Source organism: Chenopodium album, chromosome 14 (genome assembly GCF_948465745.1).
Source record: "Chenopodium album chromosome 14, dcCheAlbu1.1, whole genome shotgun sequence".
NCBI classification, from domain to species: Eukaryota; Viridiplantae; Streptophyta; class Magnoliopsida; order Caryophyllales; family Amaranthaceae; genus Chenopodium; species Chenopodium album.
The window spans coordinates 35,297,950-35,318,760 of NC_137847.1; the positions used below are offsets into that span (position 1 = coordinate 35,297,950).

At 35.0% G+C, this 20,811-nt stretch overlaps 1 protein-coding gene across 1 annotated transcript; it reads right to left on the reverse strand.

The window, feature by feature from the left end:
• Positions 1 to 9,636: 9,636 nt before the first annotated feature.
• Positions 9,637 to 19,983, reverse strand: LOC145579171 (dihydroorotate dehydrogenase (quinone), mitochondrial-like). Its single transcript, XM_081636430.1, has 11 exons — positions 19,591 to 19,983; positions 19,210 to 19,292; positions 16,036 to 16,359; positions 15,000 to 15,255; positions 12,211 to 12,291; positions 12,027 to 12,134; positions 11,914 to 11,943; positions 11,539 to 11,676; positions 10,568 to 10,605; positions 10,354 to 10,453; positions 9,637 to 10,129 (listed from the first exon to the last, which is right to left on the reverse strand). Exons 1-11 carry the CDS (start codon positions 19,759 to 19,761, stop codon positions 10,055 to 10,057), a joined length of 1,404 nt encoding a protein of 467 aa, XP_081492556.1. The 5' UTR covers positions 19,762 to 19,983; the 3' UTR covers positions 9,637 to 10,054.
• Between the last annotated feature and the right edge of the window lie 828 nt (positions 19,984 to 20,811).

Genomic DNA, 20,811 nt, shown 5'->3' on the forward strand with positions numbered 1-20,811 from the left:
ATATAGCAAATTGTGAGATTAGATAAATTAGAATGTAGGAGTCTATTCTCTTCAGCTTAATTTCAGTTTAGTTAAGCTCTAATCAGTTCAATTCAGTTTCATTTCCTAATTTCCTTCTCTCATAAAATATTCATTTCAGCTCAGTTTAGTTCAGCTCAGCTCCAATCAGTTCAGCTCAACTCAATTCAGTAAATCAGGACAGGCCTGTTTTGATTTACTGAATTAAATTGAGCTGAAATGAAATAAAATGAATATTTTATAAAAAAAGGAAATTAAGAACTGAACTAAATTTATTAAAGCTAAACTAAATTTAACTGAATTGAAAATAAGCTGAAGAGGATCTTTCTAGAAAAAATCTCTTAATTTATGTGGGACTAGCTGTGGTTAATAAGCAAACTGGAAAACCACTGGTTAGCAGAGTCATTTCAAACCTGCAATGAGAAAATGATGAAAATGGATATTTTGATTGTAAAGCCAAGACGAAGCAGCTTCTTATCAAATTCCTTCAACTTTTCTAAATCATTCAAGACTTTTTGCTCCAAGAAAAACTCTCAGCAACCCCAACAAAACCCTGATGATGATGATGCAAAAGACAATAAAACTGGTAACAAAAAGTTAATATTTTCAATTGTTGATTTAATTCATCATTTTTAGTGAAAACCCATCTCAAATTTTGTATTTTTTTTCCTGTAATTTGGAGCAATTATTCTCTTATTATTATGCAATCTTGTTTGTTTGTATTTGATGCTGAATTGACTGAAGTTTTTAGAATCTTAGGAAAACTGTTATATGTTGATATATTGTCATTTATTTTAGCTGTATTAGCATTAGATTAATTTTGTTTATTACAATTTGAGGAAGATTTTTGGGTGAGGGTTTGGAATATGAACTTGGGTTAGTTGGTTGTTCTGGTTTGGTCTCTAGGCTAATTGGGTATTTGTGGATTGATTTGATTCATATATTCAAGATGAATCGGACCCCGAGTTTAGCGTTATGTTAGCATGTTTGGGATTACTTGGATACTAATTGACATTAGGTGGTGGATTTCGAATAATTGAGCAATACATTGTGATGGCTAAACTATACAAGTACATAAGTATATTTGATGGAATGATCTTGGTTTATATCTGTGCTTATTATGGTGGTAGGTTGTCTCTTGAGTCTTCATGAAAGTATTCTATCTGGAATTCAGGAAGAATTGGAGAAGCACAAATTTATTTCCGTCTTTTGGACCTTCATATCCTTGACCCCTTCTCAACTGTCTTGTACCTTAGCGCATTTTGCATTTGAATTCTTACTTTGTATAGTATTGGGATTTCGTTGGAACTTCCATGTGACAAAGGCTCACCATTTTTGGGACCTTTAAACGTTTAAAGGGAGGGGAGGGGAGGTAAGTCCATGCAAGTCTACTATAAAGCAAGTGGCTGCTTATCTTTTTACTTTTGTGCTACCTGCTATCTATAATCCTTTTAGGTATAATATATTCATGAATGAACTATTTAATTAGAGAGCAGCATGTTAGGAATTGTAAGAAATTGTATCTGAGGCTTCTGAGCTAGAAAGTCAAATTTCTTTTTGTTTAATTTCTAGTCTGTTCCATTTTGGCAATTAACAATCAGAACTCTGAAACAATCAGACTGTAGATAGCTTAATATCAACAGACTGACTGTGCTTTTAACAGGGATTTAAAATTGAAGCGACAAGTTGCCTGACATAGCAGGTGCTATGAATTACTTCAAAAATTACCTTAATCAACAAGATAACCTTTGAGCAGCCTTAAAAATGATCTCTTTAATAAGAACCTTCCCAGTTTAGCACAACCAAATATGATCTATAGACTCTATAAAATGCATATTTTATGAATTGAAGGGTGGGTGGTTTTCCTTTTGATCCTTACAGCTTCTATTAGCTCATAATCCAGCCCTGACCTTACCCCAACATCTTCAGGATTATTCCACCACCAAATTGCATCAGTAAAGAGACACTGAGAATAAGTGTTGGGTTGTTTCAACTTTCAAGATTACCATTGCATGAACTGCAAATTGCTTAATGGTTTATTAGAAGTGTCACGTTATTGGAAAAATACTTGGACTGTGTTTGTTATGACATATGAGAACCTTCTCCATGTGACATTCTCAAACTTGCCACGGTGTTGTTTATAATTTGTTCCAACAAAGATATGAGCCCCTTTTTTCTAGTCTTTGTTGTTTATAGTTTGTACCAACAAAAATTTGAGCCCCTTTTTTCTAGTCTCTTCTTAAAGGAATATAGTGTGATAGTTTGAAATACTACTGGTATTACAGCTTTGAGCTCAAGTCCTGTGCATTGAAGCATGAAGCCTTTCTTAAAAGGACTATGCTATATGCCTTCTATTAAGACACGGATAGAAATTTGTGCTTAAAATATATATTTGTGATGAGAATGTTCTTAATGCCTACAGTACCCTTACAAATATAGTGAAATTTTAAAAGTGAGATCCATTTTGGGTCCAGTATGAAATGTCTTGACGCATATCATTCCTTCCTTAGTATATTTAGGATAGGTTTAGATTGTTTTAGCATCATTATTTGAAGCTCTCTCCGTATTATCCTGTCTTGAAAAGTAGCCGGTATTCCCTTCATAAGAAGTTTTCTCAATGATTATATGGAAGTATGGAGCAGAAACTTGGATTTCTTAAAATAGTCAGATACTTGCTTTGTTTCTGAGTTCTGACTTCCTGTATTTGCATCATTCAAGGACTTAATCATTTGATGGTCTCTCATTTTTTTGTGTCTTGTTCATAGCATTATCTTTGTGAAACTAAACATTGCTTGTCATTACCTTTCCCATGTTTACTTTGCCGCAATATATCCATTTTTAACTGAGCTTTATACAAAGATATCAAGCTTGAATCACTTCTTTATTCAATATACATTTTAATGAATTTCTTTCTCTTGAGCATGTCAAACTCTTTGGTTTTGTTGATAAATATGTTGTCCTACAAAATCCAAATCTACATGTAAAGATAAATTTAAGTGACATTTCTGTTTAAGTCAAAAACAAAAATAAGGAAAAAGAATGTTATTGAGGTTGGTTCATTTATTGTTCTGCATTCAGACAGATGATTTTGCTTGTTACCTCTTCTTCATCTTTGTTTACCAAGAACAACTGAGGTAATGAAGTTGAATGGCTCTGTTAATGCCTCACAATACTATTTGTATTATTTGAGTACTTCAGGTCTATTAGACATTGGTGTCCTCAACCTGATCAGGAGAAGTCTATTCCAAAGAATACGGTGTTAGTTTGATTTGTTTGGCCTGCATAATCTTTTCCATTTCAGTTTTTTTTTTTTTTCAGGCAACAGTTGATTCATTAGAGTTTAGTCTCTCTATAAAGTCTTTACACTAACTTGTGGTCTCGGATTCTAATAATCACTTAATTTTCTTTCTTCTGGAGAAGGAAAGATGAAGGGACCCAACAGGGACCTGGCTCTTCACGGCTTGACTCAGTACAGCCTTTATGAGCCAGGTCCCTTGCATTTTCCCCCCTTTTTGTAGAGGGGAAGATGAGGGAAATCCCCCCTTAGAACCGTAGTTGGTGCAGGACTCAAACTTGTAGGAATCCTTATAAGAGTATTAACTACACCAAGCAAGTTGGTCCAAATACTATCATTTAGTCAAGAATATGGCTATTTCTTGACATACTACTGGGCTAGACTTGCTTTACATTGAAATTAGTACACTTGTAAAATAAGGAACAAAGTATAATATCTTGAATTTTTCTAGGTGACAAATTCTCTACTGATTGGGACAAAGCATGGTCAAGCTTCAAGAAGCAGGGGAAGAAGAGCTTCTCATCACAGTTTTCTCCAAACAAATACGTGACCTGGAATCCAAGGCGTTCAAACTACCCTTTATCCGAAGAGGTTGATCCAATCAAGAGAACAGAGAGATCAAACCTCATGTTATGGACTAGCCCCAGGTTTACTCTAGGTTTAGCCATTGTGATAGTCTCATTATTGTTAATTTACACCATTCTTGCTCCACCGAAGTGATAATTACTTTGAGATTAGATACAAGCCTCTACATATATATATATATATATATATGGCTGCTAGAAATATTAATTTAATTTCATCAAAGTGCTGAGCTGAAGTATAATGTGTATTCTTCATTTTCATGATCCCTTGCATGATTCAGTGTCTATAATTTGATGATATTCTGAGTTCTAAAGGATGTTTCCACTGAAATACTATATTTGGTCTTCGAGATATGTTCGTTACTTGTAAGTTTGTTTACCTTTTGAATGGTATTGTTCACCAGTTATACCTCTATTAGAGTTCTGAATTCTGTAAGTGTAGAATTTAGTTTTTGATCAGTACTCCCTTTTAAATGATTCATGTTAGCCGACCCTAAATCATTTTGGGACTAAGGTTTTGTTGTTGTTGTTGTTGTTGTTGTACTCCCTTTAAAATGATTATGTGCCTTGCAGTCAATCAACCCTTCCATTTATCTTTTACTTCTGCTGTCATGCTTAGCTGGTCGAGTACCAATTTCGGAGCTCATCAGGAACCTGTCCATTGAATGCAGAGTTTGTAGTGTAAGGGCTATGGGGTACTACCAAAATTATTGTTTCCTTTAGTTAAATCTGTTAATTTCTTTGAACTACAAATGAGCAAATAAAGTGATAAATAGTTTTTACTTGTACAATAAGCATAATACTTTCGGTTATACCATAACTACTATAGTCGGGGGAACGTGTCAAAATTTTCCAACTTGATTAAAATATGACCAAAACTAACATATCGACGGACTATTCCAATCATTACCTGACATTTTGACACATCTAAGGTTAAATGATTGGATTTTTTTCACAGATTTTTTGTTTGATAATCAAAATTTACTACTAGCAGTATGTTTATTGCAAATATATATGATTTGGTATTGACTATGTTTTCTTGTTCACATTGTTTGATTATGGAACACTGGGTCTCACAATGACTTGACGAATCTGTTGACGCGTAAATCATTTTCAAAGGAGACAAAGTGGTTTATTGATTGAACAAGTAATTTATGGAATTTCTAATGTTGGCATGGAATTACTGTTGACTTCATGAATCATTTATTCATACTAACAGCTGACTTTGACTTCACTTCCTTAAATTTAGGTCTTATTAAGCATATATACGAAGTACAGTATTTCTTAACATTAAAAAACAAAAAACAAAAAAAAAAAAGCGAACATTATATTCTCTAAGGTTTTTTTAAGTGTCACACTAGAGTTTTTCGCCTATGTCAAGACATTAATACATAGTTTTTATTCATTACTCGCGTGTTCTCAAAGAAAAAAAAGTTTATTCATTACTCGTAATATCAGAAATTGTCTAATACTCGATCTGTAGTAAATCTGATTACTGGGTGGATTGGGTAAGGGTTGGTGCGGGTCGATTCGGGTCGAGTCAAAGAGGGTCACATTATAGAGCATGCAGCAAAAAAATAAAATAATATTGTATTGTGAAAGTATACATTATAACTAATTCAACAACATATATGAGTTAAAAATTAAGTCAAAAACCTAAATAGTGTAAAAAGTCGGCGTGTCGTTAAACAAATATAGGGTATAAGAAATTGTAAAATTTAGTTTGAGCTTGAAATTCTTGAAATTTGACTCAAATGGCAGTGTAACAAGTTGAGCTTGACCAGACATTAACTTCAATAAGTGTTCATCATATAACAAAAGTCGAACGACAGTAACGTTGGGTTTGATTAATGCAAAAACTTTATTATCTTTTCCTATTAATTTCTATGATAATCATAATAATGTCGTTAATAATGACAGAATAAATGAATAATAGAATGGTTAAAGTTGGTTTTTTTTTTTTTTTATTGCCATGTATATATGCAAAAACCATCTACAAACAAAGTAAAGATATATTTGTAAGGTAAGGAGAATGATCTCAATCCTCACGGTTTTTTGGTTCGGTATTTGCGGGTCAGATACTTTGAGAGTAAGGGGGGAAGGGTAAGGGATCCTCATCCTCAAAGTGTTTCTAATGGAGATTAAACCTCCAACCTCAAGGTTGAAAAGTATAATCCTTACGACTAGACCAAGCTTAACTTGGTAACAAAATAACGATACTAATAGACATTATGTATATGAGAGATGTAAATACTAATTAAAGTTGTTTTTTTTTCCCTATGTGTATAAGTCAATTAGTCAAGTCAAACTATTGCATTTAACATACAAAAAATGATGTCTTACTTGGTACTCCATAGTTGGTACATAAAAAATGATTAATGTAAGAGAATGGAAAGAGTTATGATTTGATCAAGTCACACGTGCAACGGTGCAAGTAGTCTCTTCATGTCGTAACTTTTGCCTAAACATGCAATACATGTAGGAAGGTAAAGTTTTCGGTGAGACGGACTCATCGTGAGTCCGCCGCCATCACGATCTCCCGCAGCCCGCCTACCTCGACCTTAACCCAGAAACTCACACCTCGACTTCAACTCACAAACACCCCACCTCAGCCTTTATCAAAAATACCCACCCGACTTTGACCTCGGCCCTGACCGGAAACACCCACCCGACCCTGACCAGAAACACCCACCCGACCGTGACCATAATCGCTCACCTCGTCCCCCACTTCGACTTGACCCAGAAATGTGTGAATCTTGGTCGCTGAAAATCTAGTTATTTCAATTAAGGTGGGTGGTGGTCGCAGTTAAGGTAGGGTGATGGGGTGGTGGTTTCGGTTCGGTTGGTGCAAGGTTGAGGAGAGAGAAAATATTGTAGTTATGGAAGAATAAGAAGGTTATTGGTGAAGGAGAAAATAATGTCAGGTATTAGATGTTTATTGGTTGGTATTTGATTATTATTGTTTGGTATTAGATTAGTATTGTCAGGTATTAGATTAATATTAATTGGTTTAATATTTGTCAAGATTTAGAAAATTTTAGTCAAAAATAAGATTATTTTTATCAGGAATATCATAAACAAAATAAAGATTTTAGTCAGGAATAAGATAATTTTTATCAAGAATAAGACTATTTTAGTCAGGAATAAGACTATTTTAATCAGGAATAAGATAATTTTTATCATCGGATTTCTCAAACCCGCGCCTTTTTGTTGCTGAACCCGGTCTCACGTGAGTCCGTTCTACGCAAAACCTTCTCATGTAGGAAACATCATAACCCTACATTCACCAACTCTGCCTCCCTATATTCTCACCATTCCAAACATCATTCAATCTTGCCTACAGTTTTAGAGATTCACAATGTTGTTATATATATATACATATTGATACATTTTATATCATACTACAAAATAATTTTTCCATTTCTTTCTTGCTACACTACTTGAAAGTTGAATGTCCTGTTTAATTCTTTCTTAGCTTTACAGGACATTTGCTACTTGGCTTTTGGTGCAATGGTACTTGCAAGCCCTGATGCAAATAAGGAAAAGGAGAGATTGCCTCCGAAGAGGGGTAGGATTAAGGTCGAGATCATCCGTTGTTTACTAAGCATGGTTAGTCAAGCAATTGCGACAAAAGGAAGAAGAAAACGTTGCAACAAAATTACGACGGTGAGTGAAGAAGGCGGAAGCCTCACAACATGAACTACTGATGAATGTAAAAAGGATTGTTGTGTCTGATCTTTGCATGTTTAATGTTTGCCAAGTATTTATTATGTAACAATTAGAACTAGCTAAATTGATCTAAATGTCCAACTAGAATCTGCCTTAAATTTCTCAAATGCAAGTTACCTGTTGCACCACTGTTATACAAGTAGTATTATTTATCTCTACCAATTTGCATACAACATTGTTTTATTATTTCTCTCTACCAATTTTGCTTGCACCACTGTTTTGCAATTTCTCTACTAAATTTGATTATTTCCCTGAAACAATAAGAATCACAGGTACTCCCATTAACTGACCAAAAGCTAATTGAGTGTACAATTTGTATTGTATATTACGAGTAGTTGTAAAATAACCCTTCAATGATCAAAAGTGACACCAATATAAATTTTTTTTTATTGATTAATTTGCTCTTTTTTAAAGGGTAAAAATCAAATTCTAATGGATGAAGGTAATTAAGTTTAAACTATTCCAAAACAGGTTAAGTTGCCCAAATTTAGTTAAAAACTAACGTAAAATTGTTCTTTAGACATGCACACCCGGTTTACACAAAAGTTTTTGTTATTCTTAAATTTGTACATATTCTACTATTACAATCAACAAGAATGCAATGAGTGCATAGATATTTTCTACAATATCATGTACTATGCTAAAGGATTTTTTGGGAACTACAACCATTTTTTTTGCACTTTTTGGGAATAACTACCTTTTTTTTTTTTTTATAAAAAAGTATCATTATTTGAAGATTTGTTTGACTACAACTACTATACCATTTAAACGACAATGGTTAAAAAAAATCTGCCTTGTGAGGCTCACCTGACGAACCCTAACCACCCCCACGTACTTGACCGAAACTAGCCACATATCACTCCCTCCCCTACTTGAATCAAAGCCTAACCACCCACCACTCTCCCCACCTGAACCTCACCTTAACCACCCAACCAAACCTCCCACTAGACCTACAACTTTTCGACATCTTAATTATGTTGTTGGCGTTGAGGCTCCGACACGTGGAGGTGAGAGAAGAGGTGATGCGGTGGGGTGGGTGGGTATTGCAATAGGAGAGAGAATGCGAGTATGTCAAGGTGAAGAGGGAGGGGGGTTTTGGGTTGCGATGGTAGCCGAGTAGGTCCTGGTTTACGGCTAAGGGGTTGTAGTGCTGGTAGTTTTATGGGTTTTAGGTTGGGGTTGTGGCTGGGTAGGTATGGTGGGGTTTCGAGTTGGATTGGGTTGAGAGGTGGAGGAGGAGGTGGTGGTGGACTAGTAGGGGAGTGGTGGGTGGCTGGTTCGGTTCAAGTGCAGGGGAGTATTGGGTGGTTAGGGTTCAGCTTAGGTGGGAGAGTGGCAGATGATTAGGATTCAATTCAGGACTTCAGGTGGGCTCTATAAGACGGATTTTTTTACAATTGCCATTAAATGACTGGTAAATTGATAATATAATATAACAAATTTTCAAATAATGATATTTGTTTTTCTTTTTTTTAAAAAAAGGTAGTTACTCACAAAAACTGAATAGTAGTGGTTCACAAAAAATCCTATCCTAAAGCATAAAATAATTTGACAATGTGACTACATTTTAACATAGTTTACTTATAGTAATCAGATCAAAGTATGCTTTGTCATAGAATTTCATGTGATGATTTACTGATTATCTGTTTAGCTTGTGTCCAAAACTTGAAATTCCACCCTAAAATTTACGTAGTATAGTTCATAGTCAACCATTTAAGGGAGACAATATCATGGCATGTCTGCCGTTAGAATCCCAAGTCTCCTACCAAGCCTATTCCAAAGTAGACAGTTTACCTTATCTGTTGACCATGAAATTAATTGGATACTTGCCACTTCGTACTTAGGTACGTCATGAACTCAAGACTTTCATGACGGAAATTCATCCCCTAGTTCCATTCGTACGGAACCAAGTTCTTTGCTCCTTCCATTTTCAAACAATGTGTTATAAGACTTGATTGGACCAAAGATAAGACGTGCAGTTCGTATTCTTTCGCGAATCCTTCCATGGTATGCTCTAAGAACTTTCAAATAATCAAATGTATGTCTGAACTTTACAATTCCTAAGTGTTCCAGTGTAATAATAACCATTACATGTCACCATCAAAAAATTTCTCACATCCCTATCTAATTAACCATTTATATGATCTCGGGTGCAGCAAAACTCCCCAAACCTAACAAAATGAAAGTTGAAGGAAAACCCAACATTCTTTAGCAAGGGCTTAAAAACCATGTGGGAGAAATATAATTTAATATACGCAGTGTATTCAATCAATCACTTGATGAATTTTTCCCTTGTCTGAGAGCTGACTTCCAAATCTCAGCAACGTGGACTCGCTACACTTTCTTGCTTCTCCTTGAGAACCCTTAAGAAAATCACAAGTAGCAGGTTAAGGTAGCTCTCATGGCACTCAATTTGTCTGTCCAGAACTTAAATGCAATCAGCACCAACAGCTTCATGGACCGACTTGTATCCATCCCTCTCCAAGCATTCAGCCAATTCAGCCTAAGGATAAGATCATCAAGAATGTGAAACAGAATATTTTAACATCAAGATAATCTGAGCATGGTACTACTGCAAGAGTGACCTCGTGGGTGCACCCCACTAAGGCCCTGCTCTTCAGCTAATATAATCACTACTGAAGCAGGAAAGATCTCACATTCAAGCACCTAGATAGCATCTCATTTGCACATGAACTACCCATAATGGTGGCTAAAGCAATAATATACCTTTATTCGCGGAATTAGGGCAGGTCCTCCATAGGCAAATGCAGTGTACAGCTGAACTAGTGTAGCTCCAGCACGTATTTTCTTGTACGCATCTTCACCACTGATTTAAAGACAATAGAGTAGCAAAATCAATCAAATGGCTTATAAGGTTAAATATGATCTTACTTACACTAACATACTAACGAAGTAATGCTGCTATGAGTTAAAAAATAACCTGCCAACACCACCACAGCCAATCAAAGGAATCTTCCCCTGTTATTATTAAAAAAAAAAAATAATAAAATAAAAAATATCTGTTAAACAAATTGTAAAGAGTGAAATTGGGGAACAAATATCCTAAGAAACATAGCAATACAAAAAAACACGGCTCATAGGTTATATCTTCCTTGACAAACAGATATAGACAAAGCTACACACCCAAAACCCAACTTATACCTGCTACTTTACTGTGTAGGCTTGCATGTTTGCAATTGGGGCTCAATTGCATGTAAATGGAGCCAATTGATCATAAGCCCACCATCAACTACAGGTCTACAGCACCCCCTCCCCCCAAAAAAATATCCGCATAATAAAACGAAGAAAAAAAAAATAAAAAAAGATCAGGATGAAATTTTCGCTTGGTCTTATGACTTCTCGAGCAATGAAGGAATCAACAAGCCACAATTCATTCACAGAAATGATATTATGGTGCTCAGCCAATAGGTAACACAAAACTCCCTGGTATAAGGGAACTTTTAAACTAGCTAGAAAGAGATCTCAAATCAAGCTCACTCACAGAATTCCAAATGATGAGTACCAAACATAATCACAATTCACAAGACAAACTTCAAGAAATGAGGAATATTATAAACAGTTAGATGACAGAAGGTGGTGTTGGATCACCAATCAACTAATTGAAATCAGGATGCAAGCAAATGCACAGTTAGAAGCAATAAGTAAAATAATAGCAAGATAAAAAAATAAAAAAAAATAAAAAAAACAATCAGTCTTCAGACTACTAGTCTTATTTATATGATGAGCTACAACAAACAGGCATTCAATATTTGTGGAAGAATTCACTCTCCTTACGCCTATGCATGTGTTAGTGCCTTAGGATATTTCAGAAAGTTACATACTGTGAAAGAAGTGAAGATAATTTTTAAGCAATAAAGAATCATCTCATTTTTCAGAATGGAGTAACCATACCCTTGTTAAGTTATACATTTCTTTCAAGACACTGGTTGATAAGTCAAACAAAGGCTTCCCACTTAAACCACCGACTTCCTGAGATAGAGGATTCTGGCTGATGGAGTCAGGCCTTGAAATAGTCGTATTTGATATAATCTGCAGAGAACCAGACAATTTTTTAGAATGTAGCACATTATAAGTTAAAAGTAATCTATTACCATAATCAAATTTCCCAAAGTTTATCAACCAAGTCTTAGACATGTGCACATCAGAAAATGCTCGTGCAGTCATGCAATTATGTGCCACTCATTACTCATAGTATAAGAAATCATACAGTTAGAAATTCCAATCTAAGAAAAGGCATGATAACCTAATATGAAGAAGAAAGCTTACCAGTCCATCTACTTGGAGAGCAAGCGCAACCTGGGAAAGGGATGAAATAGAAAATCTTAATATAGTATATAGATACTTAACAAAGAATATACAGTTCACTATCAAACAAGTACCGCAGCAATGTCTTCAAGGTCCTGTTTAGACAAGTCGGGGGCAATTTTAACAAGCAACGGAGGTGGACCTTCATCCCCCCATTGCATTTCATCACGAGCAGCTTGAACCTACATGATTTTCCACAACATAGTTAGTAGAGTAAAAGCAATGTGTAGATATATACGTAGGATCTGAAGACAAAACCTTTTTAACAAGATCCTTAAGTTGTTTTCTTCCTTGAAGCTGACGCAGTCCAGGTGTATTTGGTGATGAAACATTGATCACCTGATTAAAAAAAGGACACTTTAGATTTACAAAAATTGCATACAATAAACAGATTTGGGTAGCTAACACCACCATAAACATATTGTGATATCAGCTAAAAACTTAAACTTTATTGTGACAGCCAACAAAAATAAAGAGTAATTAATGCTTTGTCTGGATAACAAAGGAGGAAGCAAAGGAAGAGGAGGGAAGAGAAAGGAAGCGGAAAGGTTAGCTCCATTTTCCCTCCAAAACTCTCCTATTTTGGAGGGATTATACTTATTGATCCCTCCCTCTCATTCCCCTTCCTTCCCCCAATCCTTTACCCAAACAAGAGAAATTGTCCTCCTCCCTTTCTCCTCTTCTTTTCCTTCCATTTCCTTCCATTTCCTTCTATCCGAACAAAGTGTAAGATTTTACATAGATGCAATAAGGACCAATGACTATCACAAACATGAACACGAATTGAAAAATTACTCTAGCTGATACAAAAGAAGACATAAGGGACAGAATCAAGAGAATCAACATGATGTACCAGCATTTTGAGAGGACAAACAAAAATAATTAATTAAGCACCAGATAAGGGAAGTCACCAAAGTAAATTTTGTAGTAAATTCTTCCCAGTCTTTGGATAATCATAACTGGCCAAACAAAGGGAACATGGTTTTAATATAAAATAAAGTAAAACAAAATAAAAAAAACCTTTCTTCAATCAACAAGACGAGCCCCCCACCATATACATTGCTTATTTTCACAAAATTTTATAGTTATTTTCAAACTGCTATGAAGCCCACACAAAAATGCAAACAGATTAGTTGCATCCCTAAATACTAGGAAAAATCGGTTATTTGGTACTAGCCAACAGAGATATAATGGACTTCAGATACAGACTCTTGGACAATTGGACATGCTAGAAGTTTGCTGTGATATACAAATTAGTTGTATTTGGTAAGTTAAATCACTTTGACTTTCAAGCTTTCCAATGCACAACTTTGATCATTAATATCTTTAATTACAAATTAGTAAAAAGCTGAAAATTAAACAATGAGATAAATTCAACATTTAACAAGATAATGTGTTTGTATATATTAGTAAGAAAATAAGGTCAAAGTGGGTTATGTGAATATAGTAGAAATCAAAGTGGGGCAAGCCCGACAAGGTCGACAACTATGCAAAACAGAGGGAGTACATAATCTGAAAGCTGAAACCATTATTTAAAGATATAGACTAAAAATAAAACACTACATAACCTAGATTACATTAAATAGACATAGGTATGGAAACAATGTAGAAAAAAGAAAATTAATCCCAAATAGACAAATAGTACACGAACACAACAAAAAAAAAAATCTATTAAAAAAAGAATTTAATTTTAGATCAAAAAAGGGAATTAGTTAACATGAAAAATGTTTAAACTCAATACTTAACCGCCCAAAAACATTGTTGCTAGCAAATTCAAAAAGGAACCCAATTACATGTTTCCACATCATCAACTGAAGGGAAGCCAAAAGGATTGGTTATCCCTGGATATGTTCAGCCCATGATGAGGACCTCCTCAAGTTAGATCTTGTATAGACATTTTCCACGAGGAATACATATTTAAATTATTAAAATAAATTTTTGGAGAAAACTTGTAAGGGTTTTATATTCCAAAACACATTTGGCAACTTCCCATCACAAAGTAAACCAATTAATAAGTTAGTAAGTAGCTTTATTGACTAAAATATATAAAGTTTATATCTTTAATAAATAATCCCCCAATTCTTATTTGTTCAAAGTATTTTCCATTTATGTTCATTCTTGTAAGCCCACTCTGTTTTATTTTATTTGAGGCATATCCCCTTTAGGCTTTTACCATCTTACCCCACAATAATTAAATCTTTTCACACTCTTTCACTTTAAACAACTTTTAATTACCCCTATCCACCTTTTTACAATCTCTCTTACCCACTTTACATTCACTCACATTTTTCAAAATTTGCTTAACCAACATATCTACAGCAATTGAGTAGAACCAAAATATAGAGGTAGTATATATACTCTAATTCCTTCTTTTTTCTTTCTTTCTTTCTTTTTTTTCTTTTTTTTTTTTTTTTTTGACTTGTTTAGAGTATTTAATATGAAAAGAAAACTTTATCAAAAGATACATTCATGCGGGATCATATTAGATTCTTATCTACGTGTATATTAAAAATATCAACTTTTCACCATAATATTGCACAAATTTGTGTAATATATGCATTTGAAATTTTGCAAAAAGTTAAATTGGACAAACAAAAAGGATTGGAGGGAGTATGAGTTTAGTAATTCTTTATTCAAGGAGATTTAATGACTACCATAAACATAAAAGAAAACTAATCTCAGTGATACAGTCCACAAATAAAAAGTACTGTAAATAGCAAAAACTACAAAATTCAACACCAAGATGCTTTTGAGAAGGCCAAAGCTTGCCCCTTCAACTTTTTTGATAGAATATTGAAAGCTTAGTTAGGTAAATGCTTATAAACACGTGTTTTAGTTATATTGTTGCAAATGGGTGAATGTGAACGCCACCTAATTACAAAGTTGGTATACACACAAATCTGTATATTTATATTTATATTTATATTTATATAGGCTGAATATTTGGTAGCTCCTTTAAATGAAATTTGGACTCACAGTAGCTAAATTTACTTAGAAATTCAATAATTATTAAACATAAAGCAAGTAAGAAACAAAAGAATATCTACCAGGTAGTCTGCATACTGAGATAATGTGTGCACTCCTTGTACATAGTCGTAAGCAGCATCTTCGCTTGTCTTATTCTTGCCGAGGTTGACACCAAGAATTCCTGGCCCAGCCTTTCCTCCTGGTTTCCCCCCATCATTAGCAGTTGGGGAAGTGCTAGAACTCTCATCTAACTTCCTCTTGCCGTGCTGTGCACCTAAACGTTTAGCAACAGCTTGTATACCCTCACTATTAAACCCACAGCGATTGATGATTGCACTGTTTATATGTCAATCAAATGCAATATATTAGAGAGAGAATGTTTGCATGTATCCAACAAACTATATGAAACCCATGAAGCCACATGTTCTTATCATTACTAAATAAATTAACATTGTTTATGGCTTCCTATTCAGGCTCTCTCTCCTAATTTGCCAGCTTCAAACCAATGTTAACGATGCGCATCAAAAAATTGAAGCTTGAACAAGAAGTGATGTAAGTTATGGGCTGTGGTTACACGGGTTTAGCTGAGGGATGACATGAGGACAACTAAGTCTAAACCAACTTTCCCATTTTTTTATATCCATAGACACTAGGCAGGCTTTGCCAAAGATTTGGGTGGTTTCTATATAAACATAACCTCTAAGAAGATATTAGATGATTCGCCTTACTATAGTGCCACAATTTTTGGATAAAAAGATCAATTTACAAGAATGGGGAATTTTCAAATTAATAATTTTTTGTTCATAGGAAAGTGACGATACACTGGAATATAGGTAATCGTACAAATGAAATGAAACTATAGTTGATCACTAAAATTAATTTGTGATTCTATCACAGGCATTATTGATAAATCAGGATGTAAGGGTGCATGTGCATATGTGGGCGTGCATCGGTGTAAAATGTATATCTATATATGTATTTATGCAGAAATTAACAAACACACCCAAAAGTGTGCATACGCTTATACACATCTTTATGCAGGATCAAAGGTAGAAAGGATCAGCTAGAATCATGAAAAAAAGCATTTGATGCTGATTGTTCCAAAATTATACTTACCGTTCCTCCCGCAATCTAAAGATACGAGGCTTTGGATTGCCCTCCTGTGGAACAGGAGTAACGGAACCAACTTCTACGAAGCCATAACCAAGACCCAGCAGACCTTCGACAGCCTCAGCATTTTTATCAAATCCAGCAGCAAGACCTATTGGATTGGAGAACTTTCTTCCCCAGACTTCCAGTTCTAGAATGGAAGGATCTGGCCTTTTTTCTCTAGGAACCCATCCACGAGCAGCAGCTGAGACAGCCAATCTATGAGCAACCTCTGGATCTAATAAGGCAAAGAATGGATTCACAAGTTTTGTCGCTGAAAACAACCAACCACTGCAGAAGAAGATTACAGCTATTATCATAATGAGGGATTAGAAAGATATGACATAATACTTCTCCAAAGAATCAGCTATGGTGTTACCAAAAAATTGTTGACAATAAATCACAATAATGACAAGCTAGTCTGAGTCACTTATTAACAGACAAAAATGTCAAGAATTCAATCACTGTACAGTGTGCAGTTCCCTTCATTATATACTTTTGGCAATTTACACATAAGTTTATTTTATAAGTTAAACCTTGATTTCTAACAACATTTTACTCAATTGCAAGTATAAAAGGACTGGGTAATAAGTTGGTTGAAGTAGGGTACGTTTCTTTTATATGTTAAAGTGTATGAGCTGAGGAATTAGATTTTAGCTATTTCATTATTATTGCTGGTTTGCAGATACCAGAGTTCTAAAATGGAAATTTTCCATCTCTGAATTTAACTCATAAAGAGGTTGGGGGTTCGTTTTATACTGTTCGGGATATTTTTAGGGAGATAATTCAAGAGAATAGGGTTCTGGGTACTGGACAATTTACTTATGAAGAGCAAAAAGGTGATACCGTTGCAGTTGATTATCCATTGGGAACAATTTCTTCTAAACCTCAAGGTGTTTTGTTTCAGACAGCAAGTGGACTGAATGGTTTCTCGAGTCAAGAAAAAAAAGGATACTATGGTGCTCAATTTAGACAACAATGGGAAATCTACCAGACATTATGATATGGATGTTGTTCTGCACTCTACTGAACATCGGACTGAAAAAATAGGGGAAGATGCTGCTAAGGTGGCATGTATATCAACAAGTGAGGAGACTGATAGCCTTGTCATTTTGGATCATCAGGAACAGGCAAATTTGGAGGAGGTGTCTTTGAATAGCAATGGGCAGTGTTTCAATGTGAGTGAAAGGGATAATGTTCATTTTGTAAATCATGTGCAGATTAATGAAACGTCTGAGGAGTTTGATAAGCTGTTAGCAGAAGGATCACCAGAATGTGAGACTTTTGAAGCAGGTGAGGAATCAGAAGGTAAAGGTGACTAGAAACTAATTCAACACTTCCAACTGAGGATGTGCAGGTAGAGACTTTCCCATTGAGGCCCACAACTGAGGAAACTAATGACTTAAGAAGCACATTATCTGAATCAAGAAAATTTGATTGTAATTTAAATGATTTGGTAGCTGAAAAGGTTCAAATAAGCAATAGCATTCTGGTCTTGGATAAAGAAATCTCCTCTGACAGTTCTTCTGATCTGATGACAATTAAGAGAGCAAACAACTTTGAAGTTTCAGCATTGTCAATCATATAGTGGTTCAACATAGGGAGGATAATCTCAAAATTGACTTGATAGATATGCCCAATTCGTTCCCAATCAAAGGTGATACTATAATCCACCATGATCGCATGAACCAAATATCACCACCATATGACTCAACATTGAAGACTGCTGGACCAAAAAAAAAAAAAAAAAAGTACTTGATTTCAGTAATTGATTGAATCGTGAATTACTTAAACGCTGTCCTTACAATCATATTGTTGCTTACTCACATGATGTTTGACAAGGTAAATTATGTTAAAGCTGCAAGCTTTGCTAAATGCGTAATCTGTTTGACACTGTCAATGCAACAATGTTAGATTATCATTCTGTAAAACTTCTCAACAGAACCAACTCCTGGGAATATTTCCATCCCGCAAACTAACTTAAAACTAAAAGAAACCAATAAAACAAATGACCTAAGACAAAATATGAAAAGTCTGTAATATAGTCCCAATAACAGCATAACCTTTTTAACACCATCACCTTGAAGCAGAGTGAAGCAAATCCGTAAATATTAGTTTCTAAATGGTACTCCGTAAGATCTCATGAATCCCAATCATACTAAACTCCTAAATTATACCATCATTAAAATCTATGGAAATGAGGAAGAAACTTAACACTCGAGGAATTTTACATTAGTTAATAACTCTCAAAAATCAATATGTGTCTTGTCACCTTAGTTGAAGCTGGAAATTCCTAATTTTACCCAGGATCAGCAATAACAACAATCTCACTCCTCAAGTAGCCTCTGTTGATAGGTGATTCTTCCTAGTCATAAGCATGTCTTCCTAGTTTTCAGCGTCTAACTCCGTCATCTTTGCTGCTTTGACTAACTCAGTCAGTCCTACAGGTAACTGGCATGTAATGCTAGCTTCTTTTGGATTGGCTGCACTGAAATATGTTGCTTAGATGGTTTTGCATCAACATTAAAAGATTTTCACTATCAATCAATCAAATCTCACTTCTCCCACATGATCATCAAACTCACAATGCCTTCATTATCAATTACACATGACAATTCCACTACACATTACAAGTTGTACTACCACAATTCCAACAGTTCTCTCGTCAAAAAAACACTCTTTATTTGCCACCATTTGCAAATTATGACAAAAAGCGCAATTTTCTATGAGGTTAGCAAATTACATTAAAGTTAATAATCAGTATATGAGCACTTCAAAGAGCTATCATAAAGAGCTTGGGAAGTGGGAAGCTTTATCACATTCCTATGACTGTCAATCAGCCACAATGAGGATACCTTATTCTTTGCCAATTGATCCATGATTCAAGGCTACCTAAACTAAAAATTAAGCGACATTGCCGACATTATCCTATCACGAGTTTCAAGACTAAACTATGTTTTGCCTTCCATAAATCATAGGGCTCTTTTTTTCCTATTGCCCTTCCTTTCATGCTACGAGCAGATGGTATTAGCAATGCTTAGTAACAAATATTTAAGTTTTATCAAACATTCAAATCACCAAAATGCTAATAATGGCTACACATATCGCATCCAAAATAACGATGAATCGAAAACAAAATACCAGAATGTCGCTTCATCCACTGTACTAACATAAGCTCCTCCAGCTATAATTAAGCCAATTGTTGCTCCAGTCAGTAATCTTCCCTATAAATTAACCAAAACAAATATAGCATAATAAGAACTCAACAATGAATTAATTTTGATCTGTAATTTAAAAATCTTCAAATTCAACAGCACAATATAAAAATCTAAAGTTAACAAATTTAATTTAAATTTCTTCAAAACACGAAGCTTATAATGCCAGTAAAAATTCAATTGAGTAATCTGCCGCTTTTATACAAGAATTAACAGTGCAATTAACGAAGTTTAAATTAATCGATCACAAAACTAAAATTGAAAAACTGAAAATGAGATTAATAAGATAATAAATAGAAAATAATACCTTTGAAGGGTCAACTTTATGGAAGTTTTTGGCGGCGGAGGTGACACGGTCGGAGTTTTCGAGTGAGGAAGGTCGTACCTTGTCGCAAAAATGGCGACGAAAGAAGAGGGAGTTGAAGAAAGGGGTTTGGGAGAGAGCCCTTTTTGGTAGCTTGATGAATTTTACCGCCATTGTTGAGAGGAAGGAGGTGACGAGTGTGAGACTATTGTGCTGCAAATAGGAGATTGTATTTCATAACTCAACTCAAGTTGACCCGACTGCTTAAAATATGGTTAGCCCGACCCGACACAATGCACTCGTGAAAGTTACGCCAACAACTCAAGGAGATCGAATAATAATATAATAAGAAAAAAAAATGAAAACTTTAGATAGACCCTTTTCTTTTGAACTTTTGGGCACAGGAGAGAAGGAGTCACAGAGAGAGCAGAATTCAGTTGAGTCGAGCAGATTGAAGCAGAGCCGAGCCGAGCAGATTTCATTATTATTATTATTATTATTATTATTATTATTATTATTATTATTATCGCATTATTATTATAATCATTAAATATTATTATTAAATATTAATTATTATTATTATTATTAGGAAAAATTGATTTTAATAATCCCACCTTTGACCGGTTGGCAAATAGGTTAACATAACACGTGTCCTTTCGTGATTCATCCAAATATAATTTTTTCAGTTTTTTAAAAAATTAAATTTTATTAAAAATAAATAAAAACTTAATATTTTTTCCCTTTTTCTCTTTCCTTTCTTCTCCCCTTCTCCTTCCCCTCCATTAATTCCGGCAACCTACCTCAATTAAAAAAAAAAAAAAAAAAAAAAACCGGCAACCCAAACCCAACCTCCTCCTCCACTGAAACCGAATACCCAAATCCCCACGGCCAACTACCCCTACCCAAGAAAAACCCCTCCCACGAACCAGGCACTTTCACCCAGTAAAACCACACAAATGGCCGACGAACCCCACCCACGAAACCAGCGTCCCCTGCCTACGAAAAACCCCACTCACGGGGCACGACCAGCAAGGCAACAACCCCTACCCACGAAAATCCCGCCTAAGTTCGACCACCCCATCCACGAAACCCCCCACACCCAAAACTGCTTCCTTTATGCTGAAACTAACATCCAATCCAACGTTAGTGCTTGAACCCAACGTTGATAAGGAAAATGAGTGTGTACCTGCCCATGTTGTAGGAAGAGAGAGAAATTGAGGTGGG

Coding starts and splice junctions, on each gene's coding strand:
- LOC145579171 (XM_081636430.1), bottom strand. CDS start 19,761: ATGGCGGTAAAATTCATCAAGCTACCAAAAAGGGCTCTCTCCCAAACC. Junction 16,360..19,209: donor GTGGATGAAGCGACATTCTG/GTATTTTGTTTT, acceptor CTTCTTCTGCAG/TGGTTGGTTGTTTTCAGCGA. Junction 15,256..16,035: donor TTTAGATTGCGGGAGGAACG/GTAAGTATAATT, acceptor ACATATAAACAG/TGCAATCATCAATCGCTGTG.